The sequence below is a fragment of the Crotalus tigris genome, unplaced genomic scaffold (genome assembly GCF_016545835.1).
Source record: "Crotalus tigris isolate CLP2741 ecotype Arizona unplaced genomic scaffold, ASM1654583v1 scf7180000022970.308977840:1548163, whole genome shotgun sequence".
NCBI classification, from domain to species: Eukaryota; Metazoa; Chordata; class Lepidosauria; order Squamata; family Viperidae; genus Crotalus; species Crotalus tigris.
In genome coordinates this window covers 2,073,955-2,098,222 of record NW_024099557.1, presented here as the reverse complement: position 1 = coordinate 2,098,222, position 24,268 = coordinate 2,073,955, and the positions used below count along the sequence as shown (strand labels likewise).

Genomic DNA, 24,268 nt, shown 5'->3' with positions numbered 1-24,268 from the left:
CATTTTCAAAAAAAAAAAAAAAAAATCACTTTACATAACCCCTTACACCGCCCTCTCCTCATTTAAATTCCGTCCGGGCCTGGTCCAATCAGAAACGGCTCACCGTCTCTGAATGGCACACCCGCCCCCGCGCGCCGCTCCCTCCCTCCCTCTCCCTCCCTCCCCCCCCGCGCCTCTAGCTGTTGTATGAAATTGTGGTCACGTGGCTCCCCCTCCGCGTTCTGAAGTGGGTGGGTCCCCGTTCATTCATAAATCCTCGGCCCCTCTTAAATCAAAATTAAGGTGTTAAAGAGAGACGGAAAGGGGGACTTCCTTTCCCCAAGACATAAAAAAAAAAAATTGCAACCTCCGCCGCTTCGCTTTTTTTTTTTTTTTTTTTTACCAGACAGGGATCCATGAATTCGAATTAGGTGAGTCATTATTATTTTTCCCCTTCCCTTCCTTATAGCTTGTCTTTTTTTTCTTTTTCTTTTTCTTTTAAACAAGGGGTGGTAGTGGTGGTGTCCAAACCCGATTCTTGCAAATAACGATCTTCCTCTCTTCCTTCTCTCTTGGCTGCTTTTCTCGGTCTCTTTTTGGCGAGGGGGGGGGGCGGCGGACGGAAGGGCTGTCATTTGTCTTCCTTTTTAAAATAAAAATAATAATAATAATAATAGGTAGGGCGAGAGAGAAAAAGGATTTCTTGCACATAAGAAATCCACCCTAATGGATCGGGGAAAGGCGACGGGGAGGGGGGCTGTCCTCATGTTTCTTGGATTTTTTTGTAAAAAGAACTGCTTTCCTTGCATTTCCTTCGCTTGTTTGTTTCATGCGGGGGGGGGAGAAAGACAGATCTGGAGCTTGTAGGAAACGGTGTGGCTGGAATTGGGCGGGGGGGGGCGGTATATCTGTGTATAATTTGGCGGGGGGGGGAGGAGAGCTCCTTCTCTGTTGCTCGCTCCTCTTCTTCTGTCTCCTTCTGCCGGGGGTGGGGTGGGGGGAAGCGTACGACCCCCTCTTATTTTTATCTATCCGTTTTCTACCTTGCGATCTCCTTCGCCCCCCCCTTCTCTTCCCCCCCCCTCTGGGGTCCAATTAGGTTAGGAGGAGAGTCCGTAGGCTAAATTGCATCTGGGGTCCCTCTTCCGAGGGGGGGGGGGACGCGCTGAAACGGATGAATAATCTACATTGGGCGGGTTAACCTGTTCCAGGCAATGCCAGCCGGCGGGGGGGGGGGTGGCAAGGGAGATTGAGACGCGGGTCCGTGCAGTGGATGATTCCCTTTCCCACAGTAATGTTAACACCGGTCCGGGAAAGCATTAGCGCGCCTTCGGACTTGGGATCGAGCTGGGCTTGGTTATATAGTCCTTTCCCCCCCCCCCCGCCTTTGGCTGGGCTGGAGAAAGCGAATTGACGCTTCCGTGTATGAAATGAAGTAATTCACCGATCCGGGCTCCGGTGTGGACTCAGCCACGATCGGATTTCTGTATATTCCGTCCCTCTCCCGGACAGGGATGGGATGGGATGGGGACGACTTCTGGGGTCGAAATTGCAGCTGCTGTGGGCGGCAGCTGTCCTGGGGCTGGGCTCTTAGGCGTGTTTACTCCAAAGGAAGCCTGGTACGATGGAACCGGGTAGCACAGAGCGACGGTGGGGAGAGAGAAAAGGGAAACTCGGTTTAAAGAGGGTGATCTTGGGGTTTGCTCACTTCCAAGCCCGCAGGATCGGCAATTCGGTCAAACCCCAGCTGGGGAGGTTTCTCTCCCTTCCTCCCCCCCCCCCCAAATTCCCCCATTCCTCCTGAGAGCTTGTAATTGCTTTTAGTCGAGCATTTAAATAGCTGTAAAAAATATCCTGCTAACAATTCTCTTTTTGTTGCTGGTAAAAATCATACACACAGAGGCAACACACACACACACACATTTTGACTGCTCCATTTGTGCATCTACTGCAGTGTTTCTCAACCTTGACAATTTTAAGGCATGTGGACTTCAACTCCCAGAATTCCACAGCCAGCATTGCTGGCTGTGGAATTCTGGGAGTTGAAGTCCACATGCCTTAAAATTGTCAAGGTTGAGAAACACTGATCTACTGTGAAGTGAACAGGAATGGAGGCTCCCTGAAAAAAAAAAAAAACCCACAGATTTGGAATCCCCTTTTTTGCAGCCCCAAAGAGTCTTAAAAACTCATCCATCCTTCCCCTCTTCGTTCTTTACATTCCTTTATTTTTCATGTGAAGTCTCTCTTTTATTCTGCTGGTCGTCTTCCTGGGCTGCCTTGAGCCCCCCCCCCCAAGTTAGAAATTTTAATAATTTTAATCAGGCATGATTAGGCATGCTTTAGCCAATTCTCTCCCAACGGAGACATGGCTCTTGAGCTTCTGTAGGCAAGGGCAGTCTACCTCCCAGCACCAGAGTCCTGGGTAATGAGCAATAGGGGGACATAGAAACTATATTCATGTAGGCTTTCTAAAGCTGTCTAGCTCTGATGAAATAAGATGTGACGAAGCTTATATGCCATATAATGGGCTTTCTCCAATGGCTGCGTTGAGTCATTTACAAAACCATATTATTATTTTTTTAAAGGGGGCGTTCTGTTTAGAAACAGCCTCCCTGCTTCTCCTGAGCAGATTCTGCCTTAAAGGACCCTCTTCTCCCCTGAGTCTTGCCTGCAGAACTCACTATTCCTTTGACTACTTGGGTTCACACAACCTCTGGAAAACCGTCTTTACCATCTTATACCCCAAGGATAAATGCTTTCCAGCTGTCGCAGGCTGGCCTGCTTCAGGGAGTGTGCTGAATCCAAGCCCCCTGCCTCCTTGGAGCCTCACCAAGGTGGTTGTGTGAATGGAGCCGCAGAGGCACTGGCTGTTCTTCCCTGCCACCATCTGCTGCCATTTTTTTTTTACCTTCCCTGGAGAGGCAGAATCGCTGGTGGGAACAGGGGTGTTAGAATCCTGTTTCTCCCCTGCTTCTCAATTGCACATCACCATGGAAGTGAAATGCTTCTATTCTGCTCTTCACCGTCCCTCTGTGGATAAGGCTGGGGTGGTGAGGAAAGGATGCCTCTCCCTGCCATTCTGGGCCTTAAAAAAAAAAAATTCCTTTCAAAATGCTTTAATTCCCCATGGCAGAAAGTCCCATTTATTTGGAATTGGCGGAGGGATGCAAAGCAGATAAACGTAATAAATAAAATACAGCTACCCCTGTGCAGTTGCCTTGCATAGAATCCCTCAGAGGAGGGACCTCTTGAGATCATCCAGTCTAGCCCCATGCTTAGTCAAAGGAAAAACATCCCCCCCCCATCAAGTCTTCTGAATTTGAACCGTGAGTATTTTGCAGGCTACTTTGCAGGTTATTCCCCAGAGGGGCTGCAATCAGCAGGCGAAAGATGGGATTTAAATAAGTCTCCCTTTGCTATCTGAGCGCAATTAGGCTTTTCAGTTTAATGTGGATTTGTCGTTCTTATTTAATTTGTAGGGATGGCACTGTGGGCTGCTCACTCGTAACACTCCGCACATGGATGTATCACTAGGGAAGGTAAAAATCCCTCTTTAAAAAAAAAAGACATTTACAAATCTAAACCAACAGAGCCCATTACAGTCAAGCAATGGCGAGGGATTGTCACTTTTTTTCCTTGCTAAGCTAGATTTCCAGGCTGCAGGAGCTGGACTGGTGGATGAATTTTACCCAAAGAAACTTTCCTTAGACAAAAATACAAAGGTGTTGTGTTCATTACGACTGTAACCCTTTGTAGCCTAGGTGGCTAAACAAATTAAAGGGCTGCCCCTAGCTTTTTTACCAAAAAAAAAGGAAGCTGGAAGCATTTTCTCTTAACAAACGCAGAGAAATTTGGCAGCAGGAAGAGATTTTTAAAATGTATTTGCTGAGGGCAGCTATTGCAAATGGACAGGATGAACACAGGTTAATCATAATCCCTCTTCAGCCTTTTGTGCTTAAGCCTTTTTTTTAGATGTTGATAACCACGCGAGCACCTTCCTCAACTCCAGATGTGTTGGACTGCATTTCCCATAATGCCTAGCTGGTAGAGAAGCTGGGAACAGGGCCTCACTTCTGGAAAGGTGCTCCAGCCATTTACAATAGAGAGAACACACTGGGAGCAGAGAAAAGGGAAAGGAAACTTGGAATCCACCACCTGTTTCAGGCAGCGCCTTGCAGTGTTTGTTTGTTTGTTTTTAATTTCATTTTCTCCCTTCTTCCAAGGACGGGCCTTAGTCCATCCTTGTCACTGCAGCTTGGCTGAACCCAGCCTCGTCCGTCTCTACGGCATCTCTGCGGTGGGTCCTATCACCACCGCCCCGTCTTCTGTTGCTCATGCTGGTGGGTTCCTGTGAGTCACCCCCATGTGTGAGCTTTTGAGGCTGCCGAACTGGTGGCGTTGGGTTGCATTTTTAAAAGCGATGATGATGATGAAGAAGAAGAGAAGGATGAGTTCATTTCCACCCTGCAGGGCTGCTGGCTGAGTGGGTGGCAGGGGCTGAGTGAGCTAAGCGGGTTCCTGAGCCCGGCTGTATTTCTGAAGGCCGAAGGGAACAGCTTTCTGTGGCTCTTCATAGCTGGCTGGATGCTTTCGGCTCCTTGCTGTTGCAAAGCAGGGAGGCGGGAAGGCAGAATCAGAAAGTGCCAGAGAATAAAAAGCCCCCCAGCCTTGAGAAAAACGGATGGCTCTCCTCACCTCTAGCTGTTTTGGTCCCAGATCTTCCCTTCTCTTCTCCTCCTCCTCCTCTTCATCTCCCCACTCTCCATCTTGCTCTTGAAACCAACCAACCAGAACAAAAAAACATTTTCCTTCCTTCTCCATCACCGACAGCCCTTTTCTTTCCTTCCCCAACGACGAATCTGGGTTCTGCCAGGAAGGATATCCAGCCCCAGAAAAGGAAGAAGAGGAAAGACCAGCGGGGCGCTGGTCCATCTCCGCCACCGGAAGACGAGGGATGTGAAGATGTTGTGAGCTGAGCCAACCATGGTGCCTCTCTTTCCCCCCAAACATGTGAGCTGCAAGAGAGAACGGAGCGAGAAGCAGAGATAAAAGCTGCAGGGGAAGAGAGGGAAAGAAAAAAAAAAAAAGGAGAAAAAGACTGCAGTGTGATCGTTCCTCCTCCACCTCCTCCTCCTCTTCGTCCTCCTCCTCCTCTTCAGCCCGTTTTGAAAGGTGTACATATATCTGCTTTCCACTCTTCTTAATTTTCCTGAGTCTATTTTTTTTTTAAAAAAAACCCAAGTAGTTTTGATTTGTATGCCCAGCTTGGAAGAGACCGTCTACTCTGGCCACAGACAATGAGCGATGCGTTTACTTCATGGGCAAATACGACAACTGAAGGTGTGACGGTGAGTGTGCAGAGGCCAGGCCTGGGTGGGAATGGCTTCCTTTTTTGGGGGGGGGGAGGCATGCTCTCTCCTGCTCCCCCCCACATCCCCCTCCCCTATTGCTTCTTTTCTTTTGGGAACTTGGGAGATGAGAGAGCCGTATTAGCAAGCTTGGCAGCATGTGGTTTTTCAACTCCTGTGTGCACGTGCTTGTCTGAATGCATGCTCATGCATGTTGGAGGCCTTCTACCAGACACGTGTTTGTCTCCTCACCCTCCCCACTGTGACAGATGCAGGGAAATGCTTTCATTAAAACAAAATCGCAGCTCCTCTGAGCATGCACCGAGTGCTTTTTTTTTTCCTCCTTGCTGCGGCTCGTCTCTAGCTTGATTTTGTTCTTGGCCATCCTGCAGGAGGTTGATGGCAGTTGAAAACTTCTGGAAGGTGCTAGATTGCCTGGCTTTGTATAACATTTGGGGGATATAACAATTGGATGATAATGGTATCTGTGATCCAGTATCTTTGGGCAGGCCAGATTGGAGAAGTTTTCATTGCCTAAATATAAAAGACCCTGAGGGGGTTCAGCTCTGTGGACCCAGAGTTAGCTTAAGTACCAATAGATGAGAATATTTGTGGCTCAGGGTTGAACTGTGGGGTCCTTGGTGCTCTCTGAGCATGGAGCGATATCCTCCTAGCACTGATGAGGTTACCTATTAGGGTCATGAAATGTCTGCAAGAAAACAACCAAGCTCAGAAAGCACCAAGGACCCCACAGTCCTTCCTCCTCCTCCTCCTCCTCCTCCTCCTCCGCTCTGCAAATCCCATTCCCTTCTAGCATTGATGATGTTACCTAGTTGGGTCATGAAATGTCTGCAAGAAAACAGCCAGGCTCAGAGAGCACCAAGGACCCCAATAGTGGCCTTAAGTCATTCTGGATTCAGAAGATTTGGGGGCAAGAAAGGGGGATACAGAGCTTAGAGTCAGCTGTCTTGAGAGCCAGGCTGAAGAAGCTTGCTCAGCTGTTTAGGAGAGGACAAACACACACCCACACACACCCACACGCCCACAAATGCCCAAATTGTATAGCAGAAGTTTGCTGGAGATGGACTCTTTCCTCTCCGTGGGGGAAACCTAAACGGTCAGAGAACTTGCTTTGCACAGTGAAAATCTGGGCCCTGCTGACAATCTCCCTGTTTCAAAAACGATCCTGGTTAGGGGCTGGATTCACCCTGCTCTGCCAAAATGAAGGACGCGTCAGAATGTCTTGGGATCCTGAATGCTTAAGCCAACATGGCAGCTGACAAGTGGCCAGGCCAGAGAATCTAACCTGGTTACAAAGCAGCTGCCGACAGACTCAGCCGTCAGCTGTTTCCCCTCCCACAGAGAGACGGTTATCCTTTTTCCAACACAGAAAAACTGTCTTATCTCTTGGCAACTGCCGGGCTCAACTCATCCAATGGGAGGAACAGAATTTTGTCTCTTGGGTCTTGTGACACTTTGAAAGACTTCGCCGAGCGTTTACAGGTGGCCCTCCACTTACGACCACAATGGAGCCCCAAATTTATGTGAAGCGAGACTTGTGTGTGTTCAGTGAGTTTTGCCCCACTTTATGACTTTTCTCGCCACGGTTGTTAAACGAATCAGTGCAGTTCTTAAGTGGGTTGTTAAGCGAATCTGGTTTCCTCTGTGGACTTTGCTTGTCTGAAGATTGCAAAAGGGGATCACGTGACTCCAGAACACTGCAGTCGTCATAAACGTGAGTCAGTTGGCAAGCACTGGAATTTTGATCACGTGGGGATCATGTGACTCCGGAACACTGCAATCGTCATAAACGTGAGTCAGTTGGCAAGTGTTGGAATTTTGATCACATGACCGTTGTAAAAGTTTGAACAGTCACTAAATGAACTTGTAAGTCAAGGACAGGGTCTTCAAACTTGGCCCTTTTCTGACTTGTGGACTTCAACTCCCAGGAATTCTTAAGTATTGCTTAAGTTTTTGCAGACTTAGATCTTGATCTGGTAAAACCTGAAAAATGTGTGAGCATTTAAGATGCTACAGGCATGTGTGTTTCTGCTAAATTTTCTTGCTAAAGATGGAATTAGTCTGTCAAACATGAGTGTGAATTGGAGAGCTCAGCTTTAATGTCTTAGGTCAGGGGTCTTCAAACTTGGCCCTTTTCTTACTTGTGGACTTCAACTGAGGAATTCTGGGAGTTGAAGTCCACGAGTCATAAAAGGGCCAAGTTTGAAGACCCCTGTCTGAGGTAATTCAATATTCCTGCACCTGCTGAGGACTAGTTGATTGCCAAGCTTAAACAGAAGAGTCTCACATGGGGAAATACTTTAGCATAGCCTTTGATGGCTAGTGGGATCAAAGTTTATCTCTTTCCAATATTTCCAGATTAGAAAAGGCTCTTCCCTTTGGATTTTGTCTGAAGAACCCAAAATTAAGGAGGGAAAATGTTTAAAAGGCTTGGAAACAATGCTTGTTTGGGTGAAGACGGAACAAAGGATGGCTTTGTTCCAAACATCATATAACCTAAAAGAGTGTTTTAGCAATTTGAAGGTGTTTGGACTCACACATTTGCCATTTTAGGCATGACATGACATTAAGGGATGATATGATAGCGGTGTTCCAGTATTTGAGGAGCAGTCACAGAGAGAGAGAGAGGGAGGGAGGGAGGGAGAGAGGGAGGGAGGGAGGGAGAGAGAGAGAGAGAGAGAGAGAGAGAGAGAGAGAGAGAGAGAGAGAGAGAGAGAGAGAGAGAGTCAACCTATTCTCCAAAGGGAGAGGGCAGAAGAAGAAGCAATAGATTAGGGGGGTCAAACTGCCGGCCCTTGGGTGGGCCAGTTGCATCATACCGAAACCGCGCCTACCCCATTGCCAGCAATGGCAAAAAAGTCACGACATATCATGTGACATTGCAAGTTTGACCCCCCTGCAATAGATGGAAACAAGGAGAGAAGCAATCTAGAAATGAGAAATTTCCTGACAGTGAGAACAATTAACCAGTGGAACGACTTGCCTCCAGATGTTATGGGTGCTCCATCACTGGACACTTTTAAAGAAGAGATTGGACAATCACTTGTCTGAAATGGTATAGGGTTGAGCAGGGAGTGTTGGACAAGAAGACCTCCAAGGTCCCTTCCAATTCTTTTATTGTATATTCTATTTGATCTGGGCTATTAGTGATGTCATGGTTCCCAAAAGAAGCAGCTTTTCAACGAACTTTGAGGCTTATTTACCTTAAGGAATCCTTTATTTTCTGCATAGCTTCTGCACCTTCAAAGTTAAGCCAAAAACTGAATCTTCCCTCCCCCAAACACCCGTAACAAAGCATAACTCACTCCTTCATTTTACAGTCATCAATCACATTCTCCAATTAATGTGAAGTGTGAAGTGCCCCTCCTCTTACAGCTGACCTTGGCAACACTGTACTCAGACATTGTTATGGTTAACTAGCATATTTTCCCATCCATTAGGCTAGTATTATCTGCTTTAACTCTAGAAGTGTATACAGGCTAAATAAGACAGATTTGCTTCTCACCATCCCTTCAACAAAGTTTAATTTGAGCAAGAATGAAAATGGGACTTCGTGCTTGGAGGGTTTCTGGCCCCTTTGGGGGCACCCTGAGACTGGTGACCATGATTTCATGTTGCATTAAACATCTGCAGCCCAAGCTTATTTTGTTGCCGGAATCTAGCCATTGTAGGTTGAAACTCAATGCGTACTCCATTCAGAAGACAGAGGAGGAGGACAGAGGAATGCCTCCAGCAATCTTCAGAGAGGGCGGTCACAGCACTGTCATTCCTGTGTCCTTTGTCCCAAACATTTGAGTAATTTAAGGTTGACTGCTACTGTGTTTGGAGGTTTGATTTTGTGTTTACAATTGAAGCAACTTGATTGGTTTCTCCTACATTGCTTGAGAAAGATATATCTCCCTTAAAACTCTCCAATTTTTTAGTTACTGAAGGTTTTTTTTTTCTGTACAGGTAGTCCTTGACTTACAACAGTTCATTTAGTGACCATTCAAAGTTACAACAGCACTGAAAAAAGAGACTTAGGACTGTTTTTCATACTTGCAAGCACTGCTGCGTCCCCATGGTAACGCGATCAAAATTCAGACTGACATTCGATTCAGCATGGCCACTGATTCATATTTATGTCCGGCGGTTCATGTGATCCCCTTTTGTGACCTTCTGACAAAGTCCATGGAGAAGCCGGATTCACTTAATTGTGTTACTAACTTAAGAATTGCAGTGATGCGCTTAAGCATGATTGTAAAACGGGGCAAAATTCACTTAACAAATGTCTTGCTTAGCAACGGAACTGTTGGGCTCAATTGTGGTTGTAAGTCGAGGAACCTTGCAGAACCTTACAAAACTTTTGCAAGCCTTCCAGTTGCTTTGAGATGCCATCCGCTTCTGACAGACGGTATGGTTTTTTGCAAAGAGAAGTAAAAAAAAAACACCCCACAATGGATTTATTTCTGCTCCTCTTTTTCTTCCCCCATTCACCACCATCTCCTTCACCTCCCTAGACGGTGCCTGGCGAAGTGAGCCCCCAGGACGGTTATGTGTTACTTCTGGTGCTTCTTTCTATCTTTATTGGGGGCACTTTGGTGCTGCTGTTTGGCATCCTGATCGTCTGCCGGCGCTGCTGCGAAACGGATCGAAGGCACTCCAGGTATGAACGGGAATGGAAGGATGGGAGATCCATGGGCACGGGGAGGGTCTGTTTGGGGTAGGATGTAGATCAGGGGTCTTCAAACTTGTCCCTTTTATGACTTGAGGACTTCAACTCCCAGAATTCCTCAGCCAGGCATGCTGGCTGAGGAATTCTGGGAGTTGAAGTCCACAAGTCATAAAAGGGCCAGGTTTGAAGACCCCTGATATAGATCGTGTTTTAAGTGACTGGCTGGGAGTGGCCTTCTCTATGAAGGGGCCATCCTGATGTATTGGGAGCAACACTGCAAGAATCTGCAACCAGGCTGGCTAACAAGTTTGGGAATTGCAAACCAGCAGAGCCAGAAGGGACAGGATGAAAAAACTTTATCCCTTATCCCTAACCCTATAAAAACTAATAAAATCTATATATCTACAAAAAACTTCCCTAAAACTATTACAATTTTTCCTTCCTTCCTTCCTTCCTTCCTTCCTTCCTTCCTTCCTTCCTTCCTTCCTTCCTTCCTCCAATCTACTCCAGGAAGCATCTGGGTATTGTCCCTCCCTCTTAGCTCAATAACCAATCAGATACTGTGGGGAAGCAACTGGATAGAGAACAAGGGAGACCCAAGTTCTACCCCCCCCCCCCAGCCATGGCTGATCAGCCCCTGCCTCTTAGCCCAAGAGCCAATCATGTACTGCAGACATATCAAACACAAGGCCCGGGGGGGCCGATGCGGCCTGCAAAGTGGTTTCATGTGGTCTGCGAAGCCATCCTGGAAACAGTGAGGGAACCACCTCCGCTGCCTTGGCCTTGGTCCAGGCCAGCTGGGAGCCAATGTACAATTTTGTGGTGGCCATCTATGCTGAAACGCATTCACTCTTAGCTCCATAAGCCCGCATGGCCTGAGAGGAACAGTGAGGCTCCTCCAGTGAACCATGCCTTGGCTCTTGCCCCGATCCCACCCCCTTCTGCCAGAGACCCTCAGATCTGTCCCGCTCCTGCCCAGGTCCCCACAGGCACCCTTGACGCGAACGATGTAGAGCTGGCCACACCCACCCAGTAGGCCACACCCACTCCATCCACACCCACCCAGTAGGCCGCACCCACCCTGGCCACACCCACCCGGCCCCCTGAGGGCAACTATAATGCTGATGCGGCCCTCAATGAAATTGAGTTTGACACCCCTGAATGTACCGTATAATGGGGAAGAGGCTGGACTAGAGAGGGGAGACCCAGAATCTAGGTCTCCCTTTCAGCTCAGGAGCCATTCAAGTGTAGCACAGTTCTCTGACATTCTGTTTTACCCATAAACATAACCCTGTGAAGTGAGTTGAGCTAAGAGAGAGAAATTGGCCTGAAGTCACTCAACCAACCTCTATGCCTAGGGGAGGATTAGAACTCAGGTCTTCTAGTTTTTAAGTCCAGCACCTTCATCCATGACACAAAACTGGCTCTCATGATAAATTAACTTTATTCCCAAGTTTCTGATTGGCTGAAGTATTCTCTTAGTTCTCCAAGGAAGTCCATAATTAAGGGCTTCCCAGGATCGACTAGTGCAGGGGTAGGCAACCTTGGCTCTTTTATGACTCGTGGACTTCAACTCCCAGAATTCCTGAGCCAGCATGGCTTAGCTTGGAAACCTCTCCCTTTCCCCTCAGCATGGCTGGCTCAGGAATTCTGGGAGTTGAAGTCCATGAGTCATAAAAGAGCCAAGGTTGCCTACCTCTGGACTAGTGGAGAAGGTCTGGCATAAAAGTAGGGAGACTTGGGTTCTTAGCCACAGAAGCTCATTGGCTGAATGTGGGCCAGGCCCTCCCTTTCATCCCAAGAGCCAATCAATGGGGAAAGGGGTGGCACTAGGAAGGAGGAGACCAGGGTTCGACTCCCCACTCAGCCACAGCAGTTCATTGGCTGACTTTACGTCAGTCCCTCCCTCTCTGCTTAAGATCCAATCAGGTCTAGTTCTCTCAGGGATCTTCAAACATGGCTCTTGTATGATTTGTGGACTTCAACTCCCAGAATTCCTCAGCCAGACAGGGCTGGCTGAGGAATTCTGGGAGTTGAAGTCCACAAGTCTTAAAGTTGCCAAGTTTGAAGACCCCTGTTCTAGCCCCTCTTCTGCCATATGAATTTGTGGGAGACTCTGGACCAGCCCCTCCTGCTCAGATTGAAGGGGAAAAAAGGAAAGGGGTAGGGCTAAATACAGATAGTCCTTGATTTATGACTGCTCACTTTTCAGTTCCTGAAAAAGCTCCTCACAACCTGGATTTGAAGCTTTGGCAGCCACAGTCACATGACCACCTCTTGAATGCTTAGCAACTGGCCCTCATTCAAACCTGTCTGCAGCATCTCATGCTCAGAGGACTGCAATTTATCATTTTTTTTGCCAGAAACCAGGGTTTATTTCTAGTTTCTGGGAAAAAATATTCCATAATAAACAATGGATTCACTTAACAACCATGGTGTTTGCTATAGGTAGTCCTCAACTTACAACAGTCCATTTAGTGACCATTCCAAGTTACAATGGCACGGACAAAAGTGACTTAGGACCGCGTTTCACACTTATGACCATTGCAGCGCCCCCACGGTCATGTGATCAAAATTCAGACGCTGGGCAACTGATTCATATTTATGACCGTCGCAGCATCCCGGAATCATATGATCCCCTTTTGCAACCTTTTTGACAAGCAAAGCCAATGGGGAAACCAGATTCATTTAACAACCGTGTTACTGACTTAACAAATGCAGGGATTCGGTTAACAACTGTGGCAAGAAAGATCGTAAAATGGGACAAAACTCCTTAACAAGCGTCTCCCTTAGCAAAATAAATTTTGGAGCTCAGTTGTGGTCGTAAGCCGAGGAATACCTGTATTTCGATGCTTCTCTTAAGTTGTTCAAAGAGGGGAGGATTTCTGCATGTGTTTATAATATCTACATCTATCACCTTTTTTTCCTATTTCCAGAGCCAGTGATGACCCAGAAAAAACAAACACAACTTACCTGGATGACTCACAGCCGACACAAGGTGAGAGCATTTAAGATCGACCCTCTTTGCTCCAGCGCAGGAATCAGATTTAACTCACTCTTGGCCAAAGCCGTCCAGTTTTTATTTCAACACCTCCGAGAAATGGAAGTTAGGAAGTTTGAGACTAATGTTCTCTTTGTGTCCTACAGAGTGCGAGCAAACCACAACATCAACTCAGATTCCGTCAGATGCGTTCCTTATTTTTAAACTGACAAAACTGGGAATTAAAACTCTTTTCCGGGGATATACAGATATAGTCCTTGAATTACAACCGCGATGGAATCTGCCCTTCACAATCATAAGTTGTGATGGTCATAAAATCAGTCAGACATGTGATGGGCCTGATTTTATGACCTTTTTTTTTTTTCAGTGGTCCTAAAGAGAGTAATGTGGTTGTTAAATGAATCCGTGATTCGATATAGACACGTTTTTTCTCCAAATGGAGAGTAAATGTTGATTTTCAGTAAAAGCATTGTAAAAAGTGATCTCATGACCGGGGGACATTGCAAAGAGCCCCAAAAAGTGCAGCCTGGTTGCCAAGCAACAGAAGTTTGGTCATGTGACTAGAAGAAGGCCCCACCAATCGTTGGAACTTTGAATACGTCATACAAGTAGTCCCAAATAGGCCAGTTGTAACTTCAAATGGTTGCTAAGCAACCAGGCATAAGTGGAACAATCTGCCTCCAGAAGCGGTGAATGCTCCAACACTGGAAGTTTTTAAGAAGAGACTGGACAGCCATTTGTCTGAAATGGTATAGGGCAGGGTCTTCAAACTTGGCCCTTTTATGACTTGTGGACTTCAATTCCCAGAATTCCTCAGCTAGGCACACGTGCCTGGCTGAGGAATTCTGGGAGTTGAAGTCCACAAGTCATAAAAGGACCAAGTTTGAAGACCCCTGGTATAGGATTTCTTGCCTGAGCAGGGGGTTGGACTAGATGACCTCCAAGATCCCTTCCAACTTTATTATTATTATTAAGTCGAGAACTACCTATATAAAGGCCGTCCTTGGCTTACAACCCTTCATTTAGTGACAGTTCAAAGTAACAACGGCATGAAAAGAGTGACTCATGACTCATGTTTCACACTTACCGCTGGCCTCCTTGTGGTCACATGATCCAAATTCGGATGCTTGACAACTGACTCATTTATGACAGTCGCAGTGTCCCTGGGGGGATCATGTGATCCCCTTTTGGGACCTTTTGACAAGCGAAGTCAGTGGGGAATCCAGATATCACTTAACAACCCGTATTACTAAAGTGCAGTGAGTCACTTAACAACAGTGGCCAGAAAGATCGTAAAACGGGCAAAATTTACTTAATTGTCCTTCTTTGCAATGGGAATGTTGCGCTCAATTGTGGTTGTAAGAAAAAGACAATCTGTATTTCTCCTTAGGAACAGAAGCAGGCTGTTGCTGCTGCCTATTCATCCCTCCACTCTCTTTTCCTCCCCACCCCTTAGACATCACCATTAAAGTGGATGACCCCGAATGCATGTCCAGCTCCAGCTACCGAGATGCGGAGAGCGAACGGTTTCTGTCTTCCGGGAGTGCCACGGGGCGGCGGGTGTCTTTTAATGAAGCTGCCCTTTTTGAGCAGAGCAAGAAAGCGCAGGAGAAAGGAAGGAGGTGAGTTTTGAGGTTTGATCAGGAACCGGTAGGCTGGGCTGGGAATTGGAGGTTCCACATCTGGAAGGCGGAAGAGGGAGCTGAGGTGGTGCATCTGAATAATAGAATAAAAGAACTGGAAGGGTCCTTGGAGGTCTTCTATTCCAAAGGTCCGCAACCTTTTGGACACCAGGGAATGGTTCCGTGGAGAGAAGCTTTTCCGTGGACTGGAGGGTATGTGGTTTTGTGTGCTGCCTGAATCTCGCGGATGGAGTTTTGCTTGTTTGTGTGGACCAGTTGCTGGCATGCCATGGCTCAGTACTGGTCCACAGGCCGGGGGTTGGGGACCCCTGTTCTATTTCCTGCTCAGGCAGGAAACCCTATACCATTTCAGACAAATGGCTGTCCAGTCTAATAATAATAATAATAATAATAATAATAATAATAATAATAATAGTAATAAGTGCCTTGGGTGCAATCCCAAAACAACTGGAGCACCACTTGAACACCATTGGCATTGACAAATTCGCTATTAGTCAATTGCAAAAGGCGGCTTTACTAGGAACTGCTTCCATCCTGCGATGATACCTGTAATACCATTAAACATCCACATCTGCCTATCCCAGGTCCTGGGTAAGGACTCGATAGGTAGACAAAATGCCAAATCCAGTCTGAACATCTGGCAATGATCAATAATAATAATAATAATAATAATAATAATAATAATAATAATAAAGTTGGAAGGGACTTTGGAGGTCATCTAGTCCAACCCCCTGCTCAGGCAGGAAACCCTATACCATTTCAGAGAGATGCATGTCCAGTCTCTTCTTAAAAACTTCCAGTTTTGGAGCATTCACCACTTCTGGAGGCTGGTTGTTCCACTGGCTAATTGTTCTCACTGTCAGGAAGTTTCTCCTTAGTTCTAGGTTGCTTCTCTCCTTGGTTAGTCTCAATCCATTGCTTCTTGTCCTGCCTTCAGGCGCTTTGGAGAATAGCTTGACTCCTTCTTTGGGGCAGCCCCTGAGATATTGGAAGACTGCTATCATGTTCCCCCCCCCCGTCCTTCTCTTCATTAAGCTAGACATCCCCAATTCCAGCAACTGTTATTCATATGTTTTATCTTCCAGCCCCCAATCATCTTTGTTGCTCTTCTCTGCACTCTTTCTAGAGTTTCAGCATCTTTTTTTGTGTTGTGGTGACCAAGTGTGGTCTTACCAAAAAATTACAAGCAGTACTAACACGTCTCATTATCTTGATACTATGTGACGCAATTTAGGACGGTTGTGGTCTTTCACTGAGGAAGTGGGCTGGGGAGAGGTGTTCAGTTCTCTTTTGCTTAGTCTGAAAAAGTCTCCCATTACTTTTGAGAAATAGCACTATTAGTAGTAGTACTGTAGTACTGTGTAGTAGCAATCATAGCAATAATAGGTTTATATCCCAGTTGTTCTTCAAAACTTCCAGATAATGTCCTTTCCCCTTATTCTCACAAGAACGAAGGGCCCTGTAAGGTTGAGCTGGGAGAAAAGTGTGTGTTTCTATGGGTCAGGGTACACTAGAACTCGGGTCTCCCTGATCTACATCTGATTGGCTGTTGAACTGAGAGGGAAAGACTGGGCTAAAGTCAGCCAATGAGCTTCTGTGTCTAAGGAGGGACTAGAACTAGAATCTCCCCACTCCTGGTCCAGCACCTTCTCAACTGATTGGCTCTTGGCGTGAGAGGGAGGGACTGGCCCAAAATCAGCCAATGAGCTTCTGTGTCGAAAGAGGGACTAGGACTGTAGCTGCAACACATTGAAAAAGCAAAATGACCATTTTTCACACTTAACAACCGTTGCAACATTCCCCAGGGTCACATGATCAACACACAGGCGCTTGGCCCCTGGTGTGTATTTATGACAGTTGCCCTGTCCCGAGGTCATGTGATCACCATGTGTATCCTTCCCAGATGGCTTCCGACAAGCAAAGTCAACAGGGAAAGCCAGATTCGCTTAACGACCACTTGATTGACTTAACAACTTCAGCAACTCGCTTAGCAAACTGTGGCAATGAAGGGTCGTAAAAACGGGGCAAAACTCACTTAACTGTCTTTCTTAGCAATGGAAATTTGGGGCTCAATTGTGGTCGTAAGTCGAGGACTCCCTGTACACTTCCTTTTCTCTAGAAGTAAAATGTGGGATTGTGTTAAGATGACTTTGTGCTTCCTGCTTCATTGTGGCTTTTTTTTTTCTGCCTTTCCCGCTAGGTACACTCTGACCGAGGGTGATTTCCACCATTTGAAGAACGCCCGCCTCAGCCATCTGCCCCTGCCACCCTCGGCTGCCCTCAAAATCGTCACCATCCACGAGTGCGAATCCAACGAGAACAGCATGATGACGACTCCACGCCTCCCACCGGTCAAGCCGAGACTTGCCATCTTCCAAGTGAGCCCCTCATCCCTCCAGGGTATGGGGGTGGAACCGAATCGGTCTGGGGGGGATCAGTAGGACCAAGTCTCTCCAAAGGTGTTTTAGGTCATTCCATTCCAGTGTTTCTCAATCTTGGCCCCTGGAAGATGTGTGGACTTCAACTCCCAGAATTCTCCTGGCTGGAGGATTCTGGGAGTTGAAGTCCATCCATCTTCCAGGGACCAAGGCTGAGAAAACATTGTTCTATTCCGGCGTTTTTAAAAAAAATTATAAATTCGTTTTCCAAAGTTTGAATAAATCAACAAATGAGTTTGTCTTCACACAACCAAGATATCTTGGTTAGTGGATTAGTCTGTTTTCTGGGGTTACACAAACATACCAAATGGCCTCAATTTGCACCCTAAGTGAAGCCACAGCCAAGATTAACACTAATCAAAATAAGTGTGTTGCACCAATGGAGCTGTTTGGTCTTTCATTAACTCGACGAAACATACCATTTGTACTTCCAAAATTGAGAATTTGACAGCTCCATTTTCAATTAGTTATTTAATTTATGTAAAACATTTTGTAGACACCCTTTAAGTGCCAAAGCTTTCCAAGGCATCTTACACAAAGGAGTAATAATGTCAACAGTTTCCTTTTTTTTTTCCCCCACTTGAGTTGCTTTTAAAAATACTGTCTGATTGCAAAGAACACTTTAAATACTTAACACAGATTAATACATACAGTTGCAGTATTCACATAACATGAGATATTCATACAAGTAGCCTAGAGCAGAGGTCCCTAACCTTTTGGGCACCAGGAACTGGTTCTGTGTAGAGAGGTTTTTCCGCAGACCGGAAGGTGCGTGGTTTTGTGTGCTGCCTGAATCTCACGGATGGGGCTTTGCTTGTTTGTGCAGACTGGTTGCTGGCACACCACGGCCCAGTACTGGTCCGCGGCCCGGGGTTGGGGACCCCAGGCCTAGAGAGCTGCATGCTATATTAATAAATTAGACCGATTGGTAAATATGTAGGTAGGCAGGCAGAGAGGTGCTAGATAGGCAGAGAGATAAAGAGATAATGGTAGGTAGGCAGATAGAGAGATGATGCAGATAATGATAGAGTGATAGAGAGAGTGATAGAAATGATTATATACACACAGACATATACAAACATACATAGATAATGATAGACCAAATATAATGATAGATGTTCTCCAAAGGTGCTTTTTCCGAAAGGCAACTGGCTTTTCTTGTTTTTTTCCTTGAAAAAGTTTCACTTCTCATCCAAGAAGCTTTTTCAGTTCTAATGAAACAAAATGTTTTCAAAGTCCAATTGCCTTTTGGAATAACCATAACCATAATCTAGAATTGAGAATCTCCGTAGACATCAGTAATGATAATATCAGTAGAGGCAATAGATAGATAGATAGATAGATAGATAGATAGATAGATAGATAGATAGATAGATAGATCACAGATAGATGGTAGATAGATAATAGATATTAGATAATAGATAAATGATAGATAAATAATAGATAGATAATAGATAGATAAATGATAGATAATAGGTAAATGATAGATAATAGATAGATAAATGATAGATAGATAGATAGATAGATAGATAGATAGATGATAATGATCAATAGAAAGATAGATAGTGATAGATGATAAAGTGATCTACAGTCATACTAGAGAGAAACGATAAATAATGATCAATAGAGAGATAATGATAGGATAGATAAGGAGAGAGAAATAATGATGGATGAGAAATGAGAGAGAGAGAATTAGCTGAGAGATGGATCAATCTTTGATTTGTATATAGATAAATAAATTTAGACAGGAGGATTGTCTCTCTCTCTGAAGCATCTATTCTATCTGGTGCCCTTCAGATGTGGTGGGATCCCAGGTCCTCAGGATCTCCAGTCAGCTAGGTAGGACACGTTGACTGGCTATTACTGATATTATGATTCTCATAGATCTGGGTTAGGCTGGGTTAGGAAAGCTGTTACAAAATAGTTAATGGAATATCTAAATTTCCCATAAAAGTTTGAATCCCATTTTTCATGTCATCTGAAACCTTTCATGAATATTGGAAATGTATTCAAATTGAGATAGAACACCTAAAATTCTCATTTCAGCAGTTACTGATGTCTCTTAACACAATGCATATAAAGGGAAGAAATCTACTTTCTGAGTTTCATAGAAGCCCATAGATTAGAATCTTACAAACCAGGGGAAGTGGGCTGCAGTAAGTCCTTTAGATATCTTTATAAATAATAATAATAATAATTATTATTATTATTAAATTTATATCCTTCCCATCCCACTACTTAAAGTCATTCTATAGTAAATTATTATAGACAGATGTTTTTTGATTCTGTAGGAAACTTCTCTAGATCTTCTACATATCTTAGTTCTGGGAAAGAAGATTGTCATATATGTACAGGTAGTTCTTGACTTACGACTACAATGGAGCCCAAAATTTTTGTTGCTAAGTGGGATGATAATAATAATAATAATAATGATGATGATGATAATGATGATAATGATGTTGATGTTGGAAGGGACCTTGGGGATCATCTAGTCCAGGGGTGTCAAATTGCCAGCCCGCGGGCCGGACACATCCTGCAGAAGGCGCGCCCACCCATTGCCGGAATGGCAAAACTCTCCCAATATGTTGCGCGACATCACGTGACGTTGCAAGTTTGACATGTCTGATCTAGTCCAACCCCCTGCTCAGGTAGGAAACCCTACACCATTTCGGACAAATGGCTGTCCAGTCTCTTCTTAAAAACTTCCAGTGTTGGAACATTCACCGCTTCTGGAGGCAGGTTGTTCCACTGGTTAATTGTTCTAACTGTCAAGAAGTTTCTCCTTAGTTCTAGGTTGCTTCTCTCCTTGGTTAGTTTCCATCTGTTGCTTCTTGTCCTGCCTTCAGGCGCTTTGGAGAATAGCCTGACTCCCTCTTCTTTGGGGCAGCCCCTGAGATACTGGAAGGCTGCTATCCTGTCCCCCCTCGTCCTTCTCTTCATTAAACCGGACATACCCAACTCCAGCAACTGTTCCTTATATGCTTTAGCCTCCAGTCCCCTGATCATCTTTGTTGCTCTTCTCTGTACTCTTTCTAGAGTCTCAACATCTTTTTTACATCGTGGTGACCAAAACTGGATGCTGTATTCCAAGTGTGGCCTTACCAAGGCGTTGTAAATGAATTTGGCCCCATTTTATGATCTTTTTTGTCACAGTTGGGAAGACAATCACTGTAGATGTTAGTAACACAGTGTTTAAATGAAGCTGGCTTCCCCCATTGACTTTGCTTGTGGGAAGGTCTCAAAAGGGCGGCCGTCATCAATATTACTCAGTTGCCACGAGTCTGAATTTTAATCAAATGACCATGGGGATGCCGCAACGGTTGTAAATGTGAAAACACAGTCATAAGTCACTTTTTTCAGTACTGTTGTAACTTTGAACAGTCACTAAGTGAAATGTTGTAAGTGGAGGACTACTTGTATATGTAATGGCAGCCAATAGGAGCTTTATGTAAGAAAATAATTAATATAAGTTTATTGTGTTTCCAATGGAGAGTTAAGATAGCGGACACTTTGCCCAGCAAACAGCCGAAAAACCGGATTGATAGTTTACTGGGTTGTGCTTGATCATCTTCTGCTTCCTCATCCTCCTCTTTCTCCTTCTCAACAGCCAACTGGAAGCCCCCTGCCCAAGACAGCGCTGACTAGCCATGGGGGTCTGTGTTCGAGTTCAACACTACCAGGGGACACTTTTAACTCCAGTGTTGAAGCTGCTTCCTCTGTTTCCTCTGACTCGGGCGAGGGAGTTGTGGTAGGTGAACCCAATACAGTGCAAAAAGCGGGCTGTATAAATTGTGCATACAGGTAGTCCTTGACTTACAACGATTCATTTAGTGACCCATGAAGTTACAACGGCACTGAAAAAAAGTGACTTATGACCATTTTGCACGCTCAACGACTGTTTTAGCATCCCCATGGTCACATGATCGAAATTCAGACACTTGGCAACTGGCCTGTATTTAGGATGATTGCTGTGTCCCAGGGTCACGCGATCACTTTTTGCAACTTCTGACAAGCAAAACCAGTGGGATTCACTTAACAGTCGTGTTAATAACTTAACAACGGCAGTGATTCACTTGTCAAGGATGAAACTTTGGCAGCTACATGCCTCTGCATTTCAACCTGCCTTTAAATTGGGGGGGGGGAGGTGTTCCTTTCAAGTGGGTGAGATGAAGAAACGAAACTTCTTCGATTCAGCCAAACACCACGAGAGCCTGAAGCCTTGTCAAGGACACCAGAACAGGTGTGCTTTTCAAGCGGACGGTTCCCATGACAAAGTGAACTTGTTGATAGGGAGTACATAAGACGTTGGGGATTTGGCTGGGGAAATTATTGTTTAAGTCTATGCATTGGTGTTGGAACCTCAGAGTTAGTTCTGCTTTCAACATAACCATGAAGTGTATTCAATAAATGGTAAGCTTTTCAGAAACGGAATGAATGGAACGGAGTTTTATTTGGATTCTTGAGCTGGATGTTGACATTCACTGAACAGCCAGGGCAAGAAACAGTCGTAAAATTGAGTGCAACTCTCTTAACAACTGCCTTAGTTAGCAAGAGATATGTTGGTCCTAATTGTGGTCGTACGTTGAGGATTGCCTTTATTGGCATGTACACAGCACTGGGCCATGATTAACCCTTTCCTGTTCTCCATTCAAACAGTCTGGCAGTGCAGCCAAGGCCGCTAAAGGAGCCCCCACAGCTCCTCCACAGGACCCCACCTCAGCACCTGCCCAGGGCACCGTCCTTCATTTCCTGACCCGCCTGCGCCGTCACGCTAGCCTGGAAGGAGCGAGTCCCTATTTCAGGATCAAGAAGTGGAAACTGGAAACCAGCCAGCGGGCCTCCAGTCTGGACACAAGAGGTGGGTGTCTCCGCTCTGTTTGGGGGGAGGGAGTTGCCGGCATTCCCTAAGTCTGCAAGTCAGAGTCCTAAGACCTAATGCAGTGTTTCTCAACCTTGGCAACTTGAAGATGGGTGGACTTCAACTCCCAGAATTCCTCAGCCTGGCTAGATTTAGTTGGTTGTTTCATAGATCGTTTCATGGATGAATCTTCTGGGCTTGGAATAATTTTTACGTAATTCTTAGGAAGAATGTGTGGTCATTGACTTAAAGCAGGGGGATCAAACTCACCCCGTCATGTGATGTGTTGTGACGTATCGCGACTTTTCCCCCCTTGCCGGAGCTGGGTGGGCGTGGTTTCGGGATGATGCATCCGGCCTGTGGGCCGGCAGTTTGACACCCCTGACTGGAAGGATGCGCCAAGAATCACGTTGCATTCTCTTGTTCAATGTTTCTCGAACTTGACAACTTGAAGACTTGTGGACTTCAACTCCCAGAATTCCCCAGCCAGCAATGCTGGCTGGGGAATTCTGGGAGTTGAAGTCCACCCATCTTCAAGTTGCCACGGTTGAGAAACACTGATCTAAAACAGGGGTCCCCAGATCATGGACAGGCTGTCCGTGGCCCGTTAGGAACCAGGCCGTGCAAGTGAGCTAAGTCCCATCTTCGCACAGGCGGGATCCAGGCAATGTGAGAAACCACACACCCTCAATCCAGTCCACAGAAAAACCGGTCACTGGCCGCCAAACGTTTGGGGACCCACTGACCTAGACATTCCTCCTGGATGATCTCTCCTTACTGGTCCTTCAAGTCTTCTAGGAAGGACTCCATCCATCTTGCTGCTGGTTCTTCCCTTCCCTTCCCTTCCCTTCCAGCAAGAGAGACTTCTTCAGAGTACCAGATCCAATCTCATCTTTCCCACTATGAACCAGCATCGCAAGACTTAGTAGAGTAGAGAAACAATTCCCTAAAAAGCAGAGAAAGATTCTGCCTCTTCTCAATCATGTGATATTGTTTGATATTTCCCATTATATCCCCATCAACTCAAATGTATTACAGACAGTATTACAGACAGTATTTATTTATTTATTTATGAGACTTATATACCGCTTTAAGTGCAAGCACTCTCTAAGCGGTGTACACCAGTAAGCAATGTATATATACATTTACATTGCCCCCAACAATCTGGGTCCTCATTTTACCTACCCCGGAAGGATGGAAGGCTGAGTCAACCTTGAGCCGGTGGGATTTGAACCGCTGACCTGCTGAACACAGTCAGCTAAAGTGGCCTGCAGTACTGCACTCTAACTGCTGCGCCACCTCGGCTCAGTATTACAGACAGTTCCAAAATTTTGGAACCCAAACTTTTTGTTGCTAAGCAAGACAATTGTTAAGAGGGTTTGTCCCATTTATTCACTTTTCTTGCCACAGTTGTGAAGAGAATCACTCTAGTTAAGTTGTTGTTGTTAGTTGCGAAGTCGTATCCGACCCATCGCGACCCCATGGACAACGTTCCTCCAGGGCTTCCTGTCCTCTGCCATCTTCTGGAGTCCATTGAAGCTCACGCCTACTGCTTCAGTGACTCCATCCAGCCACCTCCTTCTCTGTCGTCTCCTTCTTCTCTTGCCCTCCATCTTTCCCAGCATTAGGCCCTTCTCCAGTGAGTCCTTCCTTCTCATTAGGTGGCCAAAGTACTTGAGTTTCAACTTCAGGATCTGGCCTTCTAAAGAGCAGTCGGGGTTGATCTCCTCTAAGACTGACCGGTTTGATCGCCTTGCAGTCCAGGGGACTCGCAGAAGTCTTCTCCAGCACCATAGTTCAAAGCCCTCAATTCTTTGGCGCTCAGCCTTTAGTTTTTAAGTGAATCCAACTTCCCATTGACTTTGCTTGTCAGAAGGTCACAAAAGGGGATCACATGACCCCGGAACACTGCAACAGTCATAAATACATGCCAGTTGCCAAGCATCCAAATTTTGATCATGAGACCATGGGATGACGGTCGTAAATATGAAAAATGCCCATACGTTACTTTTTTCATTACTGTTGTAATTTCCAATGGCCACTAAACAAACCGTTGTAAGTTGAGGACTACCTTTAATGCTCTCCAAAAGATTGCTGGTCCCTAAACTGAAACGCGGAACAGGAGCATCTTGTACTGCAGAGACAAATGGACTCACTGATTTCAATACTTGAATTGAAGGAATAAAAACTCGGGGGGGGGGAGGGTCCTTGGCGCTCTCTGAGCCTGGCTGTTTTCTTGCAGATGTTTCATGATCCAACTAGGTAACATCATCAGTGCTAGAAGAGAATGGGATTTGCAGAGTGGAGGAGGAGGACCGTGGGGTCC

At 45.8% G+C, this 24,268-nt stretch overlaps 1 protein-coding gene across 3 annotated transcripts in view; it reads left to right on the top strand.

Moving 5' to 3' along the window:
- The window catches only part of LOC120297070 (CACN subunit beta associated regulatory protein), a 38,718-nt gene that overhangs the window by 4,264 nt on the left and 10,186 nt on the right, over positions 1-24,268 (top strand). The window contains exons 1-8 of one of the 3 annotated variants that reach the window (XM_039319296.1): positions 244-410; positions 4,810-5,327; positions 9,848-9,993; positions 12,939-13,000; positions 14,460-14,625; positions 16,847-17,024; positions 20,692-20,832; positions 21,741-21,942. In XM_039319296.1, coding sequence (XP_039175230.1) covers positions 5,277-5,327; positions 9,848-9,993; positions 12,939-13,000; positions 14,460-14,625; positions 16,847-17,024; positions 20,692-20,832; positions 21,741-21,942 — 946 coding nt within the window. In that variant the 5' untranslated portion in view covers positions 244-410; positions 4,810-5,276. Of the gene's footprint in view, positions 1-243; positions 411-2,114; positions 5,328-9,847; positions 9,994-12,938; positions 13,001-14,459; positions 14,626-16,846; positions 17,025-20,691; positions 20,833-21,740; positions 21,943-24,268 lie in introns of those variants that run through there. The other 2 variants (XM_039319297.1, XM_039319298.1) reach the window with 2 other exon arrangements.